Genomic DNA, 24,119 nt, shown 5'->3' on the forward strand with positions numbered 1-24,119 from the left:
AGCAGGAGACTCGAACCAACATGGTGCTGGAGCTCGCAAGGTCAATTTTCAATAGGATGGACTTTGAAGACTTGGGGTTGGTAGTAGATTGGGATCACCACCTGCCTCCACCAGCTACCAGTACTGTGGTTGAGAACCTCCCCATGACAGTTATCAGAGGCTCTCAGTCTGAGCTCAAGTGCCCCGTGTGTCTTTTGGAATTTGAGGAGGAGGAGACTGCCATTGAGAGGCTTCCCATCACCTCTTCCATTCCAGCTGCATTCTGCCCTGGGTCGCAAGAGCAAAACTCCATCTCAAAACAAAACAAAAACAAACAACAACAAAAAAATGTGCACTATAAATACATACGATTATGTTCCCATAATAAATAATTTTAAAAATCATATCCTTTTCTTGTTTTATGCTTGCAATAGTTATTTGTAGCTCAGGGTATCGATTATATATCTCTGTGCACTTGCATTTGATTTTTCTTCTCACCGTGTGGTTTCTGTTTCTGCTGGGGGTTGCTTTTCTCCCCCTTGCTTGTTTTGGTCTCTATGGTACTCTTTCCCTGTTTGTTTATGAGGCTGTCAAGTCCACAGGTCCTCTAACACCCCTTGCTGCTAGGTAGCTCCATTTCCTCATCCCTAGGAAAAGACAGGGTTTTGGGCAAAACACATGTTAGATGCTCTGTTCTCTTCATTTAGCTCCCAGACGCTTATAACCACTTCTACACCCTCTAGGCAGGAAATTAGAAGCTCATCTCTAGGGACTCTGACCAACCTTTAAAGAAATATCTTAAGATACTGATATTCATTGGAAACCCCCAACTAAATATTCGAACCAAATAATCCTGCACCGAAGCTCCTAGTCAACAAGCTCCCACACTCTCAGAACATCTGGATATTGTCTAAAATAGAAATTTAAATGATTCATAATGAATTTAAGGCGTTGGGAGAGGGATATCTTAAAGTTCCATCTCTGGAGCGCCTTTGGGGCGGGTGCCCGCTTCCTGAGCGGCCGTTCCGACCTCCGGCCAGGAGGCGGAGGAAAAGAGCAGGGCCGGCTGCTGCGCGGGCAGAGCCTCTCTGGGCTGAGAGGAAGAAACCAGCGAGACGTCGAGAGGAAGTCGCGGTGGCGCTTAGTCCTACGGCCTCCGAGACTGAGGAGGTCAGTGTGTCGCTGGCCTTAGCCAGGCTCCACGGGCCACGCTGGCTGCTAATGGAGCCCGGGACTCGCGCGGAGGCGAGATGCTGCCAGCCGGCGAGATCGGCGCCTCTCCTGCAGCCCCGGTGAGACGGCCCTGGCGTCCCTGGGAGGGGACATTGGTGGCCTACTGAGGTGGCACAGACCTCCCGGGGAAGATAGTCCCGTTGAGGTGACCCTGTAAGCTTGTGAAGGTGCTTCCCGCAGCTTAGATTAGAGGCCCTTGCAAGACCTCCTAGAGGAGGCAGTAGTCCCAGTGAGGTGGCTTTGGCGGCCCTGGTGAGATGACAGATTTCTCTAGGGAGGTGGCCCTAGTGGGCAGGCAGGGTAACTCCAGGTCCTGCGGAGGTGACACAGACCTCCTGGGAAGGTGGCAGTGGTGGCACCAGGGAAGTGGCACTTTGGGGTACCTGATTGAGACGGCCCTGGCCACTCAGAAGGGGGGAGAGCGTCTGGAACCTCTCTGGCCTCCAGTTGGTGCCCTTTGGGAGCCCCGTATGCTTTCCATCCACGACTTTAATCTTAATGTGCTTGTCACACCTGTTCTCCTTTTAGTGCTGCTCTGAAAGTGGTGACGAAAGGAAGAACCTCGAGGAGAAAAGTAAGCCAGCTGCAAACACCTAAGCTCTTTCTTCCCAGCTATCCCTCCCAAACCCAGCCTTCTAGGGTCTGCAACAGAGAAAGGTTCTTTGCCTATCTTTTAGATGCAGTATCGCTTTGTGCGCAATATGCTTATATGGTAATACTGATGACCGTGAAACACATATTTTTCTCTTTCTAAAATTGTAAAATATGGGATGCTCGGGAGAAGAGCACTTCCCGATCCATACCTAGTACAGGGACTGGAGTGTTTTCGCTGTAAGTCTGCCTATTATATGGGACTCAGAATAATTGGGGCCTGCCTGTCATTTTAATGAAACATCAACTTACTAAGCATCAGGAATTTGGAGGGGCCCATGATCTAGGACAGATGACCACCACCTTAATTGGGTTCAAAGGAGGCAAATGATAATTGTTTAGTTCACTTTCAGTAAATTGGCAGTTTAAAATTGCTCTGGGAAGAGCACAACGGATAACTTGGGTTCTGGATCTTGGACTGGACAGGAAAGGGGGAAAAGGTCAGTACCACCATTTCCTACCTAGTACGGGAGTGTATGTCAGGGATGTGGACTTTTGCCATTTTACTTTAATGGCAGGTTATTGCAAATCAAGGCCTCTTTAGGTACCTTTGAAGTAACATTTTTTGGGAGAGGAAGGAGAAAAGCATGTGATAGCTCTGCTATTGGAATGTTTGGTTCTTTTGACTGTGGCAAATAGTTGGGAATGAGTATTAGTAAGAAAAATGGTGCCCACCTTACCACATGGCCCCTAGGAGTAAGATTTGCCCTTAACATTGGCGGCTAGTAGAATCTGCCTCAGAAAGAAGACTCTAAGTGGTCCATAGCACATGACTGTCGTAACTGCCACATCTCAGCTCCTTTTTCTTGAAGGATTTGAGAGTGCCTTGTATCTCTCAGTTAAACCCTTCCCTTTCCACTTTCGCCTCATTCAGATGCCTGGAAAGTAGTCGGATGCCTACTGAGCTGTCATTTTAATGAAATAATAGATGTAGACTATCATATCAAGGACTTTGTCCTTGTTCCTCTTTCCACGGCTCAGTCAAACTGCTTTGCAATTAGGAGTGCTCTTTACAAAAAATAGAAAAAGAGACACATAAAAACCTCCCAAACCACTGGTGTGTCATTTTGAAGAATGTCATTTTGCTAAGAATGTACTATGCCACATTTGAATGGTTACACATCAAGGGTGTAATTTTTTTTTTTTTTTTTTGAGACCTAGTCTCACTCTGTCTCCCAGGCTGGAGTGCAGCGGCGCGATCTGGGCTCGCTGCAAGCTCCACCTCTGGGTTCAAGTAATTCCCCTGCCTCAGCCTCCTTCGTAGCTGGGGTTACAGGTGCCTGCCACCACACTGGCTAATTTTTGTATTTTTAGTAGAGGCAGGGTTTCACCACGTTGGTTAGGCTGGTCTCCAACTCCTGACCTCAGGTAATCCACCCTCCTCAGCCTTCCAAAGTTCTGGGATTATGGGCATGAGCCACTGCGCCTGGCAGGTGTAATTTTTTTAAAAAGTGAAGGTAGAGTTTCCTCCCTAAGGTACAGCAACTGTAGCATTCACAAATATTTCCTGCCTCCATTTGTCTGCAGATAACCACATAACTCACTTGTTTTATTTAAGATTAAAAAAAGGCATTGTGAGTTCTGTACATAATAGTAGATTATTATACATTACATTATATATCAATGTATAATATAATTAATATATAATAATATAATTTATATTAGTATAATTAATACAAACTATATCATTTGTATTATAAAGTCCCATTTATAACCTTGAGATGTAGGCTGGGGCAAATGTTACAATTTGTTTTCTAGTTGGAAAACTGAGGCATAGTGTTATGTTAATATTGCCTCTCCTACCCAATTTAGAATTGACAATTTAAAATTGCTCTGGGAAGAGCACAACAGATAGCTTGGGTTCTGGATCTTGGACTGGACAGGAAAGGAGGAAAAGGTCAGTACCACCTCCTGATTCTCACAGCATGTGAAAAATCTTTTAATTCATATAAGTTGAGTTAAACAAAGGAAATTTTGTTTGTTAGGGTGTAGGGGTGGAGAGAGGAACATATTCTGTATAGAACACATTGGTATATGTCAGGCCTCTGAGCCCAAGCTAAGCCATCATATCCCTTATGACCAGATGGCCTGAAGCAACTGAAGATCCACAGAAGTGAAAATAGCTTAACTGATGACATTCCACCATTGTGATTTGTTTCTGCCCCACCCTAACTGATCAATGTTCTTTATAATGTCCCCCACCCTTAAGAGTTTCTTTGTAATTCTCTGCACCCTTGAGAATGACTTTGTGAGATCCACCCCCTGCCCCCAAAACATTGCTCTTAACTCCACCACCTATCCCAAAACCTGTAAGAACCAATGATAATCCCACCACCCTTTGCTGACTCTCTTTTCGGACTCAGCCCGCCTGCACGCAGGTGAACAGCCATGTTGCTCGCACAAAGCCTGTTTGGTGGTCTCTTCACATGGACACGTGAAACAGTATACTGTTAATCTTTACATAAATAGTTGAACAATATCTGACATTTACATTTTGCACTTAGGCATATCATTATTTAGATATTAATATTAATAAGTCCAATATGTACTGGACTTATTAAATGTCACAAAACAGGTAGTTTATTTGCCATGGAAAGAATCTCACTTCATACTATTTAGTGGTTGCATTAGTCATTTTGATTTTTTCCTAGTAATTTGTTCTGTCATATTTTCTTTTTTCTGTTTCTGACAAAGATATCTTCGTACAATGACCTTTGAAGCTTAAAAACATTTTTTTTTTTTTTTTTTGAGGCAGAGCCTCACTCTGTCGCCCAGGCTGGAGTGCAGTGGCGTGATCTCGGCTCATTGCAACCTCCGCCTCCCGTGTTCAAGCGATTCTTCTGACCCAGCCTCCCGAGTAGCTGGGACTATAGGTGTGCACCACCATGCCCAGCTAATTTTTGTATTTTTAGTAGAGATGGGTTTTCACCATATTGGCCAGGCTGGTCTTGAACTTCTGACCTCGTGATCTGCCTGCCTCAACCTCCCAAAGTGCTGGGATTACAGGCATGAGCCACCGTGCCCAGCTAAAACCTTTTTACTCTTTTTTTTTTTTTTTTTTTTTTTTTTAAGAGATGAAGTCTCACTCTGCAGTCCAGGCTAGAGTGTAGTGGTGCAATCATGGCTCACTGCAGTCTCAATCTCCCTGGCTGCTCAAGCAATCCTCCCACCTCAGCCCACCTGAGACTACAGGTGTGTGCCACCATGCCTGGCTAATTTTGTTAGATGAAGTCTTGCTTTGTTGCCCAGGCTGGTCTAGAACTCCTGGGCTCAAGCGATCCTCCTGCCTTGGCTTCCCATAGTGCTGGGATTACAGGTGTGAGCCACTGCGCCTGGCCTTTTAAAAAAACATTTTAAAACAAGAGTCTTCCTTTTGATGTTGCTCTAGACCATACTACTGGTTCCTTACACATTTCAAAAAGGTATTACGCCTTGTCTATTGAAACCTGTGATTACTGGGTCGCACTTTAGGAATTTTTCCTTTAATACTTCCCTCAGCTCTTAAGCATTTTACAGTAATTGGTTGATAGAGTGCTTTAGAGCTATTCATCTGGGCATTTGTATGTGTATGTTCTTTAAATTATTAACTTTGTTTTGTTTTGGTTTTGTTTTTTGATACAGAGTCTCTGTCTCTCAGGCTGGAGTGCAGTGGCATGATCTTGGCTCACTGCAACCTCTGCCTCTTGGGTTCAAGGGATTCTCATGCCTCAGCCTCCCGAATAGCTGGGACTACAGGCCTGTGCCCCCATGCCTGGCTAATTTTTGTATTTTTAGTAGAGACAGGGTTTCGCCACGTTTGCCAGTCTAGTCTCGAACTCCTGGCCTCAGGTGATGCACCTGCCTCAGCCTCCCAAAGTGCTGGGATCACAGGTGTGAGCCACCATGCCTGGCAAAATTATTAACTTTTGAAGGTAGATACACTGCTTTTACATGTTTTACATTTTCTTTAACTCCATAGTACATAGTGGCGTTGAGTAATTGTTATTCTTTTGTTTTAGGTGACATAAAGGTTACAGTTCTTATTGGAAGTAAACAAGTCAGTGAAGGTACAGATAATGGTGATCTCCCTTCGTATGTGTCTGCATTCATAGAAAAGGAAGTTGGAAATGACCTTAAATCTTTAAAGAAACTTGATAAACTCATAGAACAGAGGACAGTAAGTAAAATGCAGTTAGAAGAACAGGTAAGTATTGAAACTCACTGAAATAATTATCAATGGTATACTTTTTACAATATAATGTCTATTATATAGAGAATTTTAAAGATACAGAATGTGATAGTCTATTGTAAACTGTTTAAGAGGACTTAAGAACCTACAATATACTACCTATTTTACAAATTAGGTAAAAGACAAAGTTCCTACTGATATAGTTTGTCTTGAAAACATTGAGACCTAACATTTTATATAGATTTTCACAGAGTGACTTTTTTTTTCCTTTCAATCTGTTTCTAGTGAACATACAGTGACTTTTTTTTTTTTTTTTTTTTTGAGACGGAGTCTTGCTCTGTCGCCCAGGCTGGAGTGCAGTGGCCGGATCTCAGCTCACTGCAAGCTCCGCTTCCCGAGTTTATGCCATTCTCCTGCCTCAGCCTCTGGAGTAGCTGGGACCACAGGCGCCCACCACCTCGCCCAGCTAGTTTTTTTGTATTTTTTAGTAGAGACGGGGTTTCACCATGTTAGCCAGGATGGTCTCGATCTCCTGACCTCGTGATCCACCCGTCTCGGCCTCCCAAAGTGCTGGGATTACATGCTTGAGCCACCGCACTCGGCTTCATACAGTGACTTTTAAATTGCTTTTATAAGCAAATAATTTCATGGCATGTAAAAAAATATATTCCATGGTGTAAACACCATCATTTCAATTTTTTTTTTTTTTGAGATGGAGTTTTGTTGCCCAGGCTGGAGTGCAATGGTGCCATCTCGGCTCACTGCAACCTCCGCCTCCTGGGTTCAAGCAGTTCTCCTGCCTTAGCTTCCCATGTGGCTGGGATTACAGGCATGTGTCACTCTGCCTGCCTAATTTTGTATTTTAGGTAGAGATGGGGTTTCATCATGTTGGCAAGGCTGGTCTTGAACTCCTGACCTCAGGTGATCCACCTGCCTTGGCCTCCCTTAGTTTTGGGATTATAAATGTGAGCCACTGTACCTGACCACATTTCAAATTTTAATAAATACACACATAGGGAGAAGTATAAAGTGAAAAGAAGTATAACATAATGGTTATTTCTGGGTGGTTGGTTGACAAGTGATGTATTTAAAAAATATTTCGAGGCCTGGCACAGTAGCTCACACCTGTAATCCCAACACTTTGGGAGGCTGAGTCGGGTGGATCACCTGAGGTCAGGAGTTTGAGACCAGCCCGACCCACATGGTGAAACTCTGTCTCTGCTAAAAGTACAACAAAAAAAATTAGCCAGGTGTGGTGGCAGGCACCTGTAATCCCAGCTACTCGGGAGGCTGAGGCAGGAGAATTGCTTGAACCCAGGAGGCGGAGGTTGCCGTGAGCTGAGATCGCGCCATCTCACTCCAGCCTAGGCAACAAAAGCGACACTCCGTCTCAGAAATATATATTTCTATGTATTTATAGGTTTTTTTCTTTTACAATGAACATACCACTTAAAATAATTTTTTAAAACCCAATGAGTATAAGCTTAAACAAAAAAATAAGTAGTCCCGTCTACTTGGAATGGTGTGTTTGTCAAAGATAAACATTTTTTTCTTTTTTTTTTGAGACGGAGTTTGAATCTGTCGCCCAGGCTGGAGTGCAATGGCATAATCTCGGCTCACTGCAACCTCCGCCTCCCGGGTTCAAGCAATTCTCCTGCCTCAGCCTCCTGAGTAGCTGGGACTAGAGGCACGTGCCACCATGTCCAGCTAATTTTTGTATTTTTAGTAGAGACAGGGTTTCACCATTTTGGCCAGGATGGTTTTGATTCCTTGACCTGGTGATCTGCCCGCCTCGGTCTCCCAAAGTGCTGGGATTACAGGCGTGAGCCACTGCATCCGGCCAACATAAAACATTTTTATTGGGCTGGGCGCAGTGGCTCACGCCTGTAATCCCAGCACTTTGGGAGGCCGAGACGGGCGGATCACGAGGTCGAGATCGAGACTATCCTGGCTAACACAGTGAAACCCCGTCTCTACTAAAAACACAAAAAAATTAGCTGGGTGCAGTGGTGGGCACCTGTAGTCCCAGCTACACGGGAGGCTGAGGCAGGAGAATGGCATGAACCCAGGAGGCGGAGGTTGCAGTGAGCTGAGATTGCGCCACTGCACTCCAGCCTGGGCGACAGAGCAAGACTCCGTCTCAAAAAAAAAAAAAATTTTTATCATATAGCTACTAAATTAGGTTAAGAAAATTCTGTGTGGGTTATTTCCAGCTTTTTGATCATCTTATGTTCTCCCGTCCCTATTACCTTAGGCCTCCACAGCTTCCTGTCTTCCCACCACAACTACTGCTAGTCTTCAAGTTTAGCCTAGCTTTGTCTGCCTTTTCACTCCTGCAGGCAGGTTGTGTGGACCCAGTTGGAGGAAGTCATACAACCGAGTAGGTTGGTGCCAACCTATGTGTGTGGTCTGCCACCCTGGCTGAGTATTCAGCCCCACCAGCAATCCTTCCATGGGAAGGTCAGCTCCTCTGCTACTCCCCTCAGCTCTTCTTTCAGATTCTCCTTGAGACATCTACCCAACCTGTCCATTTTGCCCTTTCCTTTTCCCAAGCAGAAAAAAATAGAGGCCTAACATGAATTTAGTGGCATTGAATTCAGTCTGTTGAATAGTCTATCCCACAATCCACAAATTTATATGTAGTCATTTTTAACCTCTTCATTCAGCAGAGGATCATTCTAAGGCAGACCTTATACCCCAGGTTCTATCTGCCGCCTCAGTGAACTTGTGTCACTCTTATAATTTTACCCTGTGTTCATCAACCAGTCCTATCCCTTCAGCGTGTGCATATGGACAAGTCTTTTCTATAAAACCTTAACAAACAAACGAAAAAACCTGTGATCTTTTAGCAGGTATTAGTTCTTTCCTTTGATTGTCAGGCTTCAGAAGGTAACCTTTGTTATCTATGTCTACTTTTTAATTTGCCATTCATATTTGACCCACTGTAGTCAGGCTTGTTTCCGTAATGACCACAGAAACTTTTACTGAAGTTCCTTATTGAACCTTAAATTCAGCATGTCCAAAACTGTACTGATCCATTTTTTAGAGACATGTCTGTCTTGGTTAGATAATGGCACACGGGCCGGGCGCGGTGGCTCAAGCCTGTAATCCCAGCACCGTGGGAGGCCGAGACGGGCGGATCACGAGGTCAGGAGATCGAGACCATCCTGGCTAACCCGTTGAAACCCCGTCTCTACTAAAAAAAATACAAAAAAAAAAAAAAGATAATGGCACACTATCTGCCTGTCACCCAGACCTGAAGCCTAGGAGTCCTAGATTCCTTCTTATCATTCTCTATCTCTGTCACCAAGTCATCTGAGTTCTGCCTCAGCATCTCTGGTGTCCATCCCATCTTTCCCACTCTTCTTTTTTTTTTTTTTTTTTTTGACTAGGAGTTCCTGCTGCCCAGGCTGGAGTGCAATGGCACCATCTCAGCTCACTGCAACCTCCACCTCCCGGGTTCAAGCGATTCTCCTGCTTCAGGCTCCCAAGTAACTGGGATTATAGGCATGTGCCACCACGCCTGGCTAATTTTGTATTTTTAGTAGAGGTGGGGTTTCTCTATGTTGGGCAGGCTGGTCTCGAACTCCCGACCTCAGGTGATTCGCCCGAAAGTGGATCTTGGCCTTCCAAAGTGCTGGGATTACAGGCGTGAGCCACTGCGCCTGACCCCATCTTTCCCACTCTTGCTGATACCATCTTAGTTTAGGCAGGTTGGGAGCTTTGTAGAAATGCAGCATCTCAGTCTTACTTCAGACTTACTGTGTCTGAATCTGTATTATAAGAAGATCTCTAGGTGATTAATGTGCACATTCATTAAATGTAGCCTGTCCATTTTATTGCATTAATCCTACTGTTGAAATTATTTGCTTACAACTCTCTTGTATACCAAAGGGATCTTAAGGACGGATGCTGTGTCTTGTTTGTCTGAATATTTCTAGCGCAGTGCCTGGTACAGAATAAGTATCTAATCACTGTTGATTGAAATTATTCTATGATGTTCTTTGTATTTGCTGATGACTAGTATTTGTATATGTTTTCCCATATACTATAAGAAAAATTCATTTAGTAAATGCCATTTTCTGTCTTCTTTTTTTTTTTTTTGAGATGGAGTCTTGCTCTGTTGCCCAGGCTGGAGTGTGGTGGTGTGATCTCAGCTCACTGCAACCTCCGCCTTCCAGGTTCAAGTGATTCTTCTGCCTCAGCCTCCCAAATAGCTGGGATGACAGGCATGCGCAGCCATACTCAGCTCATTTTTTTATTTGTATTTATTTTACTTTATTTTATTTTTTGAGACAGAGTCTCACTGTGTCACCCAGGCTGGAGTGCAGTGGCGCGATCTCAGCTCACCAACCTCCGCCTCCTGGGTTTACCAATTCTCCTGCCTTAGCCTCCTGAGTAGCTGGGATTACAGGCGTGTGCTACCACACCCGGCTAGTTTTTGTATTTTTAGTAGAGACAGGGTTTCACCATTTTGGCAAGGCTGGTCTCAAACTACTTACCTCAAGTAATCCACCAGCTTCTGCCTCCCAAAGTGCTAGGATTACAGGCATGAAACACTGTGCCTGGCCGAATTTTTGTATTTTTAGTAGAGACAGGGTTTCACCATGTTGGCCCGGCTGGTCTTGAAGTTCTGACCTCCAGTGACTTGCCCGCCTTGGCCTCCCAAAGTGCTGGGATTACAGGCGTGAGCCACCGCACCTGGCCAGTAAATGCCATTTCTAAAGGCATTGCCTGGATATCGTCTCATCAAGTCAGTAGTTGCTAGCCTGGCCTTAATTCAGAATCACCTGGGGGATGTTGGCAAAATATAGATGCCCAGCCTGTTAGAATGAGATCTTTGTTTCCATTTTTTTTTTTTTTTGAGATGGAGTCTCACTCTGTCACTCAGGCTGGAGGGCAGTGATGCAATCTCAGCCCACTGCAACCTCTGCCTCCTGGGTTTAAGAAATTCTCTGCCTCAGCCTCCCAAATAGCTAGGATTACAGTCGTGTGCCACCATGCTCAGCTAATTTTTTTATTTTTTATTTTTTAGTAGAGACAAGGTTTCCCCATCTTGGCCAGGCTGGTCTTGAAATCCTGACCTTGTGATCCACCCACGGTGGCCTCCCAAAGTGCTGGGATTACAGGCGTAAGCCTCCGTGCCTGGTCTGCAGTGTTTTTGTTTTTGTTTTTTCTTTGAGGAGTCTCGCTCAGAGTGACAGACACCCAGGCTGGATGGAGTGTGGTGGTGCAGTCTCGGCTCACTGCAACCACCTCCTCCCGGTTCAAGTGATTCTCCTGCCTTAGCCTCTCTAGTAGCTGGGATTACAGGTGTGTACCACCACGCCTGGCTAGTTTTTGTATTTTTAGTAGAGATGGGGTTTCACCATCTTGGCCAGGCTGGTCTTGAACTCCTGACCTCAAATGATCCGCCCGTCTCGGCCTCCCAAAGTGCTGGGATTATAGGCGTGAGCCACCATGCCCAGCCCTTGGTTTGCTTTGAAGGAAAATATTTAGTAGGTAGAGCATGTATTAATAAATTTTCTCAGCTGGGCGCGGTGGCTTACGCCTGTAATCCCAGCACTTTGGGAGGCTGGGGTGGGCAGATCACGAGGTCAGGAGTTTGAGACCAGCCTGACCAACATGGTGAAACCCTGTCTCTGCTAAAAATACAAAAATTAGCCAAGCGTGGCCGGGCGCGGTGGGTCAAGCCTGTAATCCCAGCACTTTGGGAGGCTGAGACGGGCGGATCACGAGGTCAGGAGATCGAGACCATCCTGGCTAACACAGTGAAACCCCGTCTCCACTAAAAAAATACAAAAAACTAGCTGGGCGAGGTGGCAGGCGCCTGTAGTCCCAGCTACTCGGGAGGCTGAGGCAGGAGAATGGCGTGAACCCGGGAGGCGGAGCTTGCAGTGAGCTGAGATCCAGCCACAGCACTCCAGCCTGGGCAACAGAGCGAGACTCCATCTCAACAACAACAACAACAACAACAAAAAAATTAGCCAAGCGTGATGTCACACGCCTATAATTCCTGCTATTTAGGAGGCTGAGGCAGGAGAATCACTTGAACCTGGGAGGCGGAGGTTGCAGTGAACTGAGATCATGCCACTGAACTCCAGCCTGGGCGGCAGAGCGAGACTCTGTCTCAAAAAATAAAATAAAGTAAGTTTTCTCTAGCTGGATCCTCTGCTGAGCCTATGGAGGCAGACCTCTAGATGCTTACTGGAGGCCAGTGTATTAGGTCCCTTCCTATACATGTATGTATGCATATATTTTTAATTTTATTTTTATTTTTTTGCTTCACTTACTGTTTTCAACACAAAGGCATACTTCTTCCTCATATTTATATGTGTATAAAACAGCATTTTATGTTTGGGTTTGATTGGTACAGGATGAAGAAATCAAACTTTTTTTTTGAAGGTGTTGATGGATGATTTTCAGTTCTGTTACAACAAATGTGTATTTTGAAGGGAATGAACTAATAAAAAAGGTTACATACAGACTGGGCAACATAGTGAGACTTTGTTTCTATTTAAAGAAAAAAAAAAAAAGAAAAGCCAGGTGTAGTGGTGTATACGTGTAGTCCTATCTACTGGGGAGGTTGAGGTGGGAGGATTGTTTGAGCCCAGGCGGTCAAGGCTGCAGTGAGCTATGATGGCACCACTGCACTCCAGCCTGGGCAACAGAGTGAGATCCCCTCTCAAAAAAAAAAAAAAAATGAAAATTTTATCTGATTGCTGCTATTCTTTCTTTCTTTTTAAAAATTGTGGTCAGGTACTTACAATTTCATCAGAAATTCCTAAAAGAATTCAGAGTGCCTTAAAAAATGCAGAAGAATCAAAGCGATTTCTTAATCAGTGTCTGGAGCAGGAAACTCATCTCTTCAGCGCCATTAACAGTCATTTGCTGACTGCACAACCCTGGATGGACGATCTTGGAGCCATGATTAGCCAAATTGAAGAGATCGAACGTCATCTTGCTTACCTTAAATGGATTTCACAGATTGAAGAACTAAGGTAAAATGGGCCTCTTTGTTCTTGTAATTACTATTTTCCTTTGAGGCTTCTGTCTTAGAGAGTACACGTGTGCCATTAAATAATTGAGTTAAAGATTATAATAATATAATTTTACCAGTTGTTACGAAAATAGCGTTATGATAATGATTCTTTTCCTTTATTGTGAGTGAACATAAACTTTTCAGGGAGCTTAATTAGCATTTGAAAGAAGGTAATGTAAGTACGTTACACTTTTAAGTCTTTTTTTTTTTTTTTTTTTTTTTTTTGAGATGGAGTCTCGCTCTGTCACCTAGGTTGGAGTGCAGTGGTGCCATCTTGGCTCACTGCAAACTTCACCTCCTGGATTCACGCCATTCTCCTGCCTCAGCCTCCTGAGTAGCTGGGACTGCAGGTGCCCACCACCATGCCTGGCTAATTTTTTCTTCTTTTTGCATTTTTAGTGGAGACGGGGTTTCACCGTGTTAGCCAGGATGATCTCGATCTCCTGACCTCGCAATCTGCCAGCCTCAGCCTCCCAAAGTGCTAGGATTACAGGCGTGAGCTACCGCGCCCGACCAAACTTTTAAGTCTTACAGTTGGATTATGAATACATGATAAAAACTATTCTTTGTAATGCCGAATTAATAAAACACACAGTTTGGTAATAGGTATTCCTATTTAATTTTTAGAACTGGTCAGTTAATGAAATGAATTGTTTTCTTTATAATTTGAATATTTTTCAGTGGGAATCATAAGAGCTACACAGTATTCTTGGATGAATAACAAGAGTTCTGCTACCTCTGGGTGGGAAAAACAAAAAAGGAAGTAAGGCTTGACCTTAGTTCTTGTTGAGTTGAGCACCTATCACTGGTGGTTAGCTGTATCTAGTTTTGCCTTTCAAACAACCTGAAGTAGCATTTCCACCTAGATTAGTAGATGATAAGGTCCCCCCATCCTTGCGTTGTTTTAACTAGTACTTGCTGCGCAGCTGTCAGCAACCATTAATGTTGCCTGGAAAACCTAAGGGAGAAAAGTCATCCGAGAGTCTTAATGTCCTGTTTCAAATGTATCATAGTTAATAAACCTAATATTATTTTGTTATGGATATGTTATGTATTTCTTTTTCTTGCATATATTTCCCAAAATTAAAAAAAATTTACCCATCAGTGTAATACAGAAATCTTTGTTTTTAGGCCGGATTGGGTGGCTCACACCTGTAATCCCAGCACTGTGGGAGGCCGAGGTGGGCAGATCATGAGGTCAGGAGTTTGAGACCAGCCTGACCAACATGGTGAAACCCTGTCTCTACTAAAAATACAAAAAAAAAAAAAAAAAAAAATTAGCCAGGCGTGGTGGTGCACGCCTGTAATCCCAGCTACTCAGGAGGCTGAGGCAGGGAATTGCTTGAACTGGGGAGGCAGAGGTTGCAGAGAGCTGAGATTGCACCATTGCACTCCAGCCTGGGCAACAAGAGTGAAACTCCGTCTCAAAAAAAAACCAACTTTGTTTTGCATATAGGAGGGGTTTTACATATAAAGTGATATGCCTAAGATTGTAGTGTTGATTCCAGAAATTGATTAAAAAGCTTACTTTTTACAGCATCTCATTCTTGTTTAGGTAAATTATTTGCAGTGAAGGAATTTTAAACCTTGCTTTATTTTACTGCATTTCTCCTTGTCCCTCAGAAAGGAAATACCAGCAAGGGGCAATGTTAATAACTTTATTAAGTAAAATACGTTATTTGAAATCCTCATTCTTGTAGTAGCCAGAGTAATAGATTAACTAAAATAGGGGTATGGTTATTGATAACCTTTTCTTTTTTCTTCTGTTTTAAAAAATTATTTTATTTATCTTTTTTTTTTTCTTTTTCTGAGACGTAATCTTCCTCTGTCGCACAGGCTGGAGTGCAGTGGCACAATCTCAGCTCATTGCAACCTCTGCCTCCCGGGTTCAAGCGACTCTCCTGCCTTGGCCTCCCGAGTAGGTGGGACTACAGGCATATGCCATCACGCCTGGCTAATTTTTGTATTTTTAGTAGCGATAGGGTTTCACCATGTTGGCTAGGCTGGTCTCGAACTCCTGACCTCAAGTGATATGCTTGCCTTGGCCTCCAAAAGTGCTGGGATTACAGGCGTGAGCCACTGCATCTGGCCTTGATAAACTTTTCAGGTATCTGAATTGTTTATAAGGGAAATATGCCGAGGGATTTATATTAGAAATAGGGATCAAATTCATAAGCAGGTAGAGCACAGTTATTTTTCTCTCTTTAATACTGTGCTATTTCCCAGAGGTCTTTTATGATAATGTCTTCATTTCCAGCTTTCCTTTAGAGCTTCTGGGATTTTTCTCATCTCTAAATTTCTTTATAATGGCCTGTTTTTATTCTGATGTACATCGTCCTTTTTTTAAAGTAGTTCCTTCTTGCTAGAATTAGCATCCTTGTATTAGCTGTTTCTTGGATACTATAGTATAGCACTATCACTCTGAGTGAACCTTGTTTCTCTAGCTTTTCCTATGCTGTAAATGTCATTCATGCTTTAGTGTTGTGAGGAAATCTATTTCATTCCTTCCTTGAAAGCGGTACTCCTGCCAGGCGTGGTGGCTTATGCCTATAGTCCTAGTACTTTGAGAGGCTGAGGTGGGCAGATCGCTTGAGCTCTGAATTTCATGACCAGTGTGGGCAACATGGCAAAACCCCATCTCTGTTTAAAAAAAAAAAAAAAAAAAAAAGGCCGGGCGTGGTAGCTCACGCCTGTAATGCCAGCACTTTGGGAGGCCAAGGCGGGTGGATCACAAAGTCAGGAGATCGAGACCATCCTGGCTAACACGGTGAAACCCCGTCTCTACTAAAAATACAAAAAACAAATTAGCCGGGTGTGGTGGCGGGCGCCTGTAGTCCCAGCTGCTCTGGAGGCTGAGGCAGGAGAAGGGCGTGAACCTGGGAGGCGGAGCTTGCAGTGAGCCGAGATTGTGCCACTGCACTCCAGCCTGGGCGACAGAGCGAGACTCCGTCTCAAAAAAGAAAAAAAAAATTAGCCAGGCTTGGTGGTGAGGACCCATAGTCCGTGATTGTACCACTGCACTGCAGCCTAGGTGACAGAGTGAGACTGTCTCAAAAAAAAAAAAAAAAAAAAGCAGTAGTCTTATATTCTGTGTTTGTACATTTGAAATTCTTCTGTAATATTTGTGTATTTCTTTTTTTTTTTTTTTTTTTGGGATGGAGTCTCACTCTGTCGCTGAGGCTGGAGTGCAGTGGCACTGTGTCAGCTCACTGCAACCTCTGTCTTCTGGGTTCAAGCAATTCTCCTGCCTCAGCCTCCCAAGTAGCTGGGATTACAGGTGCCCACCACCATGCCCGGCTAGTTTTTATATTTTTAGTAGAGATGGGGGAGGGGTTCACCAAGTTGGCCAGGCTGGTCTCAAACTCCTGACCTCAGGTGATCCACTCATCTTGGCCTCCCAAAGTGCTGGGATTACAGGCATGCGCCATTGCGCCCGGCCTCTTTTTCTTTCTTTTTTTCTTTTTTTTTTCCTGAGACGGAGTATCACTCTGTTGCCAGGCTGGAGTGCAGTGGTGCCATCTTGGTTCACTGCAACCTCCGCCTCCCGGGTTCAAGCAATTCTCCTGCCTCAGCCTCCCGAGTAGCTGGGATTACAGGCATGTGCCACCATGCCCAGCTAATTTTTGTGTTTTTAGTAGAGATGGGGTTTTACCATGTTGGCCAGGATGGTCTCGATCTCTTGACCTCGTGATCCGCCTGCCTCGGCCTCCCGAAGTGCTGGGATTACAGGGGTGAGCCACCATGCCCTACCTGGAATTATATTTCTTTGAAGTGGGAAATCAAGTTCAGCTGGGCAAAGTAGGTAACAATTGAAGACCATCATACTTGACCTTACCAGATGCTACCACATTATTCCCTTGGATTAAGATACTGAAGACTTCTGTAAAAGGCATATTTATCAGAAATGAGGGGTGCCCAAAGGAAGATGACACAAAACAGGCCTTTCAGGAGGAGTAGGAAGGGAAAGGTCCCGGGAGGTGTCCTGAACATAGGCTGAGGCTGCTGCTCATAGAAGAATGCAGAAGTAGTAGAGGACTATAGGCTCCTGGGGAGGCCTTGGTAAAAGGCCTCAGGGTGGTGCTTTGTTAAAAAACAAAGGCTACCTCAGGGTGGTACTTCATTCTTCCTTGGATGTAACTTTATATAAAACATGAAGAAGAAGCACTTTTTCCAAATTTAAAATTATTCTGAGCAATCTGTTCTTTAAATTTGCTTTAGGCTGGGCACGGTAACTCATGTCTGTAATCCCAGCACTTTGGGAGGCCGAGGCAGGTGGATCATTTGAGGTCAGGAGTTCAAGACCAGCTTGGCCAACATAGTGAAACCCTGTCTCTACTAAAAATACAAAAATGTTAGCCAGGCGTGGGGGTGCATACCTGTAATCCTAGCTACTGTGGAGGCTGAGGCAGGGGAATTGTTTGAACCCGGGAGACAGAAGTTGCATTGAGCCAAGATCTTCCCACTGCACTCCAGCCTGGGCAACAGAGTGAGACTCTTTGTCTCAAAAGAAAAAAAAAATTGCTTTACTTTGTTTACAGTGACAACATTCAGCAATATCTGATGACCAATAATGTACCAGAGGCAGCTTCCACTCTAGTGTCTATGGCAGAACTTGACATCAAGCTTCAGGAATCATCCTGTACTCATCTTCTTGGTTTCATGAGAGCCACAGTTAAATTCTGGCATAAAATTCTCAAGGACAAGCTTACAAGGTAGGGAATTTACCCATATTTTGTGGTAATTGCTTTCCGCTGGGTATTTGGTGATCGTTTGGTGATGTACTGAAATGTATGTGTTGCTTTTCTATTGCAGTGATTTTGAGGAAATTTTAGCACAGCTTCATTGGCCATTCATTGCACCCCCTCAATCACAAACTGTTGGCTTAAGTCGACCTGCCAGTGCCCCAGAGATGTACAGTTACCTGGAGACACTGTTTTGTCAGCTTTTGAAACTACAAACCTCGTATCTTTGTTGCAGTTGAAAACTTACTAAAATTTCTTTTTTCTAGAATGGGTTTGTGGCTGGAGAGTAAAACTTTTTCAAAGTGGCCAAGAAAGCCGAATAAGAATCCTGTGTTTGGACTTGGTCTGTAAGTGTCCACTGAGTGGTGGACTATACTCTTGCAAAGTGAATTGCGTGTGGGTGTGAGGGCTGTAAGGAAGAGTTCCGAGATACATGACTGATCCTAGTTCATAGCACAAAAAGGTCTCTTGGGGCAATAGAACAAATGGGCAATTGGGAGGAAACCTTAGTAACATAGCGTGAATTTAATCAAATGATACTTGAATTTTTTTTGTTACTATTTTAGGAAAGATTTATAGATTAATTCTGATACCATTTTTGTGCTTTTTTTTTTTTTTTTTTTTGAGATGGAGTTTCGCTCTTGTTGCCCAGGCTGGAATGAAGTGGTGTGATATTGGCTCACTGCAACCTCCACCTTCCAGGTTCAAGTGATTCTTCTGCCTCAGCCTCCCGAGTAGCTGGGATTACAGGCTTGCACCACCATGCCTGGCTAATTTTGTATTTTTAGTAGAGACAGGGTTTTTCCACGTTGGTCAGGCTGGCCTCGAACTCCTGACCTCAGGTGATCCACCCGCCTCACCCTCCCAAAGTGCTGGGATTACAGGTGAGAACCACTGCACCTGGCCCTTTTTTTTTTTTTTTGGATACAGAGTCTTGCTCTGTCGCCCAGGCTGGCGTACAGTGGTGCGATCTCAGCTTACTGCAGGCTCCGCTTTCTGGGTTCACGCCATTCTCCTGCCTCAGCCTCCGGAGTGGCTGGAACTACAGGCACCCGCCACAACGCCCGGTTAATTTTTTTTATTTTTAGTAGAATCAGGGTTTCACTGTGTTAGCCAGGATGGTCTTGATCTCCTGACCTTGTGATCCGCCCGCCTCAGCCTCCCAAAGTGCTGGGATTATAGGCGTGAGCCACTGCGCCTGGCTGTACGTGGCCCATTTGTGTGCTTTTTTTAAAGACATGGTCTCACTTTGTCACCCAGGCTGAAGTGCAGTGGTGCAGTCACAGCTCACTGCAGCCTTGACCACCCAGGCTCAATTGATTCTCCCACCTCTTCTTCCTGAGTAACTGGGACTACAGACAAGTGCCACCATGCCCAGCTAATTTTTGTAGAGACCGGGTTTTGCCTATTGCCTAGGCACGTCTCAGATTCCTGTGAAGGGGCCTAAGTGATTCGCCTACTTCAGCCTCCCAAAGTGCTGGTATTACAGGCATGAGTCACTATCATCATGCCTGGCTTTTTGTGCATTTTAACTGAATGTAAATTCAATATAAAGTTATATTACATATTATTTGCATCATAATTTACTGAGTATCTGATACATTTATTGAAAAAATTTATTGTGTATGTATACATACATATGTGTGTGTGGATATTAGGTATGCTTTTGATTCTTTTTCCTTGACTTGATTATGTCAGAGATGAATTACTTACTGAGCCAAAGCAACTTCCAGAAAAATACTCTCTTCCTGCCTCCCCTTCTGTCATCCTGCCCATCCAGATTATGCTGACTCCTCTTCAGAAGAGGTTCAGGTATCACTTCAGAGGGAACCGGCAGACTAATGTGTTAAGCAAGGTGTGTTTTGCCAGCTCTTGTCCTTGGTTTTTATTAGTAACAAATGTTAGAGTTTCTATACTTTTGCTGGTTTAAGTTAAAATCTGACTCTTCACATTTCTGTTTTTTTTCTAAAGGGCTAAATTCCTGTTTTGTCACTGCTTTTCATACATACAATTGAGGAGATGTGTTCATATACTGTAGGAAAATATGGTATTTCTGCTCTTGGGCATCAGATGTTGCTGAATTATCATTGCAAAACAAAGCAAAAAGCAAAGCAAATATTAAGCACTTGGTATTTCTTTTTTTTTTTGAGTCGGAGTCTCTGTCGCCCAGGCTGGAGTGCAGTGGCGTGATCTCAGCTCACTGCAATCTCCACCTCCCAGGTTCAAGCAATTCTCCTGCCTCAGCCTCCCAAGTAGCTGGGACTACAGGCACATGCCACCATGCTGGGCTAATTTTTGTAATTTTAGTAGAGATGTGTTTCACCATATTTGTCAGGCTGGTCTGGAACTTCTGACCTTAGGTGATCCACCTACCTCAGCCTCCCAAAGTGCTGGAATTACAGGCGTGAGCCACTGCGCCTGGCATGCACTTGGTATTTCTGCCCTTAAACCTGTATAAAACATGTAGTTTTTGTAATGCAGACTAGCAGAGTTTTTCTTAATTTACTTTTTGAAAATAAAAACCATAAGAAAATAATATTGAAATTATTTTCAAATACTATTTCAAAAAATAATTTATAGGCCATTAGTTCTTTGTAATACTCATGATTTTACATATTATTGAAGTGTTAGGTTTTTTTTTTTTTTTTTGGAGACGGAGTCTCGCTCTGTCACCCAGGCTGGAGCGCAGTGGCCGGATCTCAGCTCACTGCAAGCTCTGCCTCCTGGGTTTATGCCATTCTCCTGCCTCAGCCTCCTGAGTAGCTGGGACTGCAGGCGCCCACCACCTCGCCCGGCTAGTTTTTTGTATTTTTAGTAGAGACGGGGTTTCACTGTGTTAGCCAGGATGGTCTCGATCTCCTGACCTCGTGATCCGCCCGTCTCGGCCTCCCAAAGTGCTGGGATTACAGGCTTGAGCCACCGCGCCTGGCCGAAGTGTTAGGTTTTAAATATATATGGCATTGTAAATTTATGAGTTTATTGACTTCAGTCACATTATTGAAATTTGTTGGGAGTACATTGGCAAACATTTGATTATTAAGCCTTTCAGTAGTTTAAAATTCAGAGTAGAAATTGTGCTCTTACATACAGGAATTTTCAACTAATTTTGTAAGTGTTGTGCATATACAATTAAATAGACTCATGTAATTGTAACTTTCTAATTGGAATGACTTACGAATTCAAACTATTTTCCTCCTTCCTTAGCCAGAATGGTACTTGGCTCAAGTACTTATGTGGATTGGAAACCATACTCAGTTTTTGGATGAAAAGATTCAGCCAATATTAGACAAAGTAGGCTCTTTGGTAAATGCAAGGGTAAGAGACTCAGTCGTGTTTCTGTTTTAGAACTGTATGTGTGCATGGATAACTTTTTATTTACATACTTCCTGTGTGTGTATTTTTTTAGCTTGAATTTTCTCGGGGCCTTATGATGCTGGTTCTTGAGAAGTTAGCCACGGATATTCCTTGTCTGCTGTATGATGACAATCTCTTCTGTCATTTGGTGGATGAAGTACTGTTGTTTGAAAGGGAGCTACACAGTGTTCATGGCTATCCTGGCGCTTTTGCTAGTTGTATGCATATTCTGTCAGAGGAAACCTGTTTTCAGAGATGGTTGACAGTGGAGAGAAAATGTAAGTGCTGATGTGGCCACAGGGTAGGGAGATATGTCTGTTTCTGTGGATATACATTTTTGAATACTTTTCTTCTCCAGTTCTGAGTAGGACTAGAGCCATCTGAAATTTTCTTTGTCAGGGTTTTCAGAGTTTCCTTCAGAGATAATATTTTCTTTACTTCACATGAAACTTCCATTTTTCCTGGAATTACACTCTACATGTTTCTAGAGTGGAATAGTCCAGCCAGTGGGGTGTTTAATTGTTTTGTAGATTTTATCATAGAAGTTTTCATTTTATTTATTTATTTTGGGACAGACTCTTGCTCTGTGGCCCAGGATAAAAGTGCAGTAGTTCGAGCTCAGCTCATTGCAATCTCCACCCCCTGGGTTCAAGTGATTCTTCTGTCTCAGCCTCCTGAGTAGTTGGGATTACAGGCTCGCACTACCATGCCTGGCTAATTTTTCTATTTTTAAGGAGTGACAGGGTTGCAACATGTTGGCCAGGCTGGTATGGAACTCCTGACTTCAAGTATTCCGTCTGCCTTGGCCTCCCAAAGTATCAGAGTATTTTGTTTTTTTATTTTTTTATTTTTGAGATAGGGTCTTACTTTGTCACCCAGGCTAGAGTGGAGTGGGCTGATCATGGCTTACTGCAGCCTCGACCTCCGGGGCTCAGGTGATCCTCCTGCCTCAGCCACCCCAGTAGCTGGGACTATAGGTGTATGCAAACCGTGCCTGGCTACTTTTTGTATTTTTTGTAGAGATGAGGTTTCGCTATGTTGCCCAGGCTGGTTGTAAACTCCTAGACTTAAGCAATCCTCCCACCTTGGCCTCCCAGAGTGCTGGGATTACTGGTGTGAGCCACTGTGCCTGGCCAATAGAATCTTTCTGACTGTAGCTTATCTAGTCAACATAACTATTTTCAAAATTTGGGGGTGGGAGTAAAGTATCCTGTTTAAAGCATTAAGTAAGTTAAATTTAGTACAACTAATGGGAGATTGTAGGTTTGTTTATTTTTTTTATTTTTATTTTATTTTATTTTATTTTATTTTTTGAGTCTCGCTCTGTCACCCAGGCTGGAGTGCAGTGGCCGGATCTCAGCTCACTGCAAGCTCCGCCTCCCGGGTTTACGCCATTCTCCTGCCTCAGCCTCCCGAGTAGCTGGGACTACAGGCGCCCGCCATCTCGCCCGGCTAGTTTTTTGTATTTTTTTTAGTAGAGACGGGGTTTCACCGGGTTAGCCAGGATGGTCTCGATCTCCTGACCTCGTGATCCACCCGTCTCGGCCTCCCAAAGTGCTGGGATTACAGGCTTGAGCCACCGCACCCGGCCGGGTTTGTTTATTTTTTATAGAAAAGCCATCATTCCTAAAAAATTACAAGTTGAATAATTAGGAATGACTGTAACTACTTAATCAACATAATCGTTTTGTCTGCTTATCAGTTGCTCTTCAAAAAATGGACTCAATGCTTTCATCAGAAGCTGCCTGGGTATCGCAATATAAGGATATCACTGATGTGGATGAAATGAAAGTTCCAGATTGTGCAGAAACTTTTATGACTCTACTCTTGGTTATAACTGGTAGGTATAAGTCTTTTAAGATATGACTTTGTTTTAAAAGTACTGTTTTCACATGGTACTTTTTAAAGTAGCTCAGTAGGCTGGGTGCAGTGGCTCATGCCTGTAATCCCAGCACTTTGAGAGGCTGACGCAGGCAAATTGCTTGAGCCCAGGAGTTCGAGAACAGCCTGGGGTACATGGTGAAACCTGCTCTCTTCCAAAAAGTACAGAAACTAGTCAGGTGTGGTGATGCATGCCTGTAGTCCCAGCTACTTGGTAGGCTGAGGTGGATTGTTTGAGCATGGGAGGTAGAGGTTGCAGTGAGCCACGATCGCGCCACTGCAGTCCAGCCTTGGTGACAGAGTGAGACTCCGTCAATAAAGTAATCAATAAATAAGCGGCTCAGCAAATTAATATTATATGATGGTTGTTATCTTCAAATTCAGTTTGTATATTGGTAGAAAGCTAACACAATATTCTAACTTTGGGGTTTTTATTAATTTAAGGATTTAAACATTGGTATACATGAAGGAAAACTTCCTGAATAATTATACAAAAACAATTAAATAAGAATTTAATTTTATTATCCAAACTGTCTTGCTATTGGGCTTTCTAGGTGTCTTCAGTAAATGGTGATTGGCCTGTATTTTTAATATTTTCTTGATCTTGATTTATCAAAGATTGCAGAAGAGAGTAAAATAATGAAGTAATTTTAAGGATTGGAGTAGTAATAGGAACTTTTGTTATAGTGCAGGGATTCACTGGCTGGAGGGTAGCCTAGCATCCTCTGGCCCTCACTGGTCTTTAGCCAATCACGCTGCCCCCTTGTGGGCCTGCTTGTTGTCCAGGTGCCACTGGACCCTCATTGCCACCATCCTTGGCCCTCTTCACCTTCATAGACCACCAGCCTGTCCATTTCTTAGGCTTGTCTGATACCTGAAGAAGTATCATTCCAGCCCAGTCAGTAATTAGTTTTTTTTTTTTTTTTGAAACGGAGTCTCACTCTGTCACCAGGCTGGAGTGCAGTGGTGTGATCTCGGCTCACTGCAACCTCTGCTGCCTGGATTCAATCAATTCTCCTGTCTCTGCCTCCCGAGTAGCTGGGATTATAGGCGCCTGCAGCCATGCCCA

General features: G+C 43.8%; 1 protein-coding gene and 1 long non-coding RNA gene across 2 annotated transcripts in view; both read left to right on the plus strand.

The window, feature by feature from the left end:
• The first annotated feature begins 1,095 nt into the window (after window positions 1-1,095).
• RINT1 (RAD50 interactor 1) overlaps window positions 1,096-24,119 on the plus strand; it is a 36,659-nt gene continuing 13,635 nt past the window's right edge. Inside the window, 11 exon segments of the mRNA XM_038004526.2 lie at window positions 1,096-1,231; window positions 1,234-1,271; window positions 1,741-1,786; window positions 5,862-6,046; window positions 12,791-13,032; window positions 17,612-17,785; window positions 17,886-18,035; window positions 19,514-19,670; window positions 21,020-21,130; window positions 21,222-21,447; window positions 22,872-23,009. Coding sequence (XP_037860454.2) covers window positions 1,201-1,231; window positions 1,234-1,271; window positions 1,741-1,786; window positions 5,862-6,046; window positions 12,791-13,032; window positions 17,612-17,785; window positions 17,886-18,035; window positions 19,514-19,670; window positions 21,020-21,130; window positions 21,222-21,447; window positions 22,872-23,009 — 1,498 coding nt within the window. The 5' untranslated portion in view covers window positions 1,096-1,200.
• Window positions 6,053-12,787, plus strand: LOC140709685 (uncharacterized). Its single transcript, XR_012090399.1, has 2 exons — window positions 6,053-8,491; window positions 9,424-12,787. It is a non-coding gene; the product is annotated as an uncharacterized lncRNA (long non-coding RNA).

This window comes from Chlorocebus sabaeus, chromosome 21 (genome assembly GCF_047675955.1).
Source record: "Chlorocebus sabaeus isolate Y175 chromosome 21, mChlSab1.0.hap1, whole genome shotgun sequence".
Classification (NCBI taxonomy): domain Eukaryota; kingdom Metazoa; phylum Chordata; class Mammalia; order Primates; family Cercopithecidae; genus Chlorocebus; species Chlorocebus sabaeus.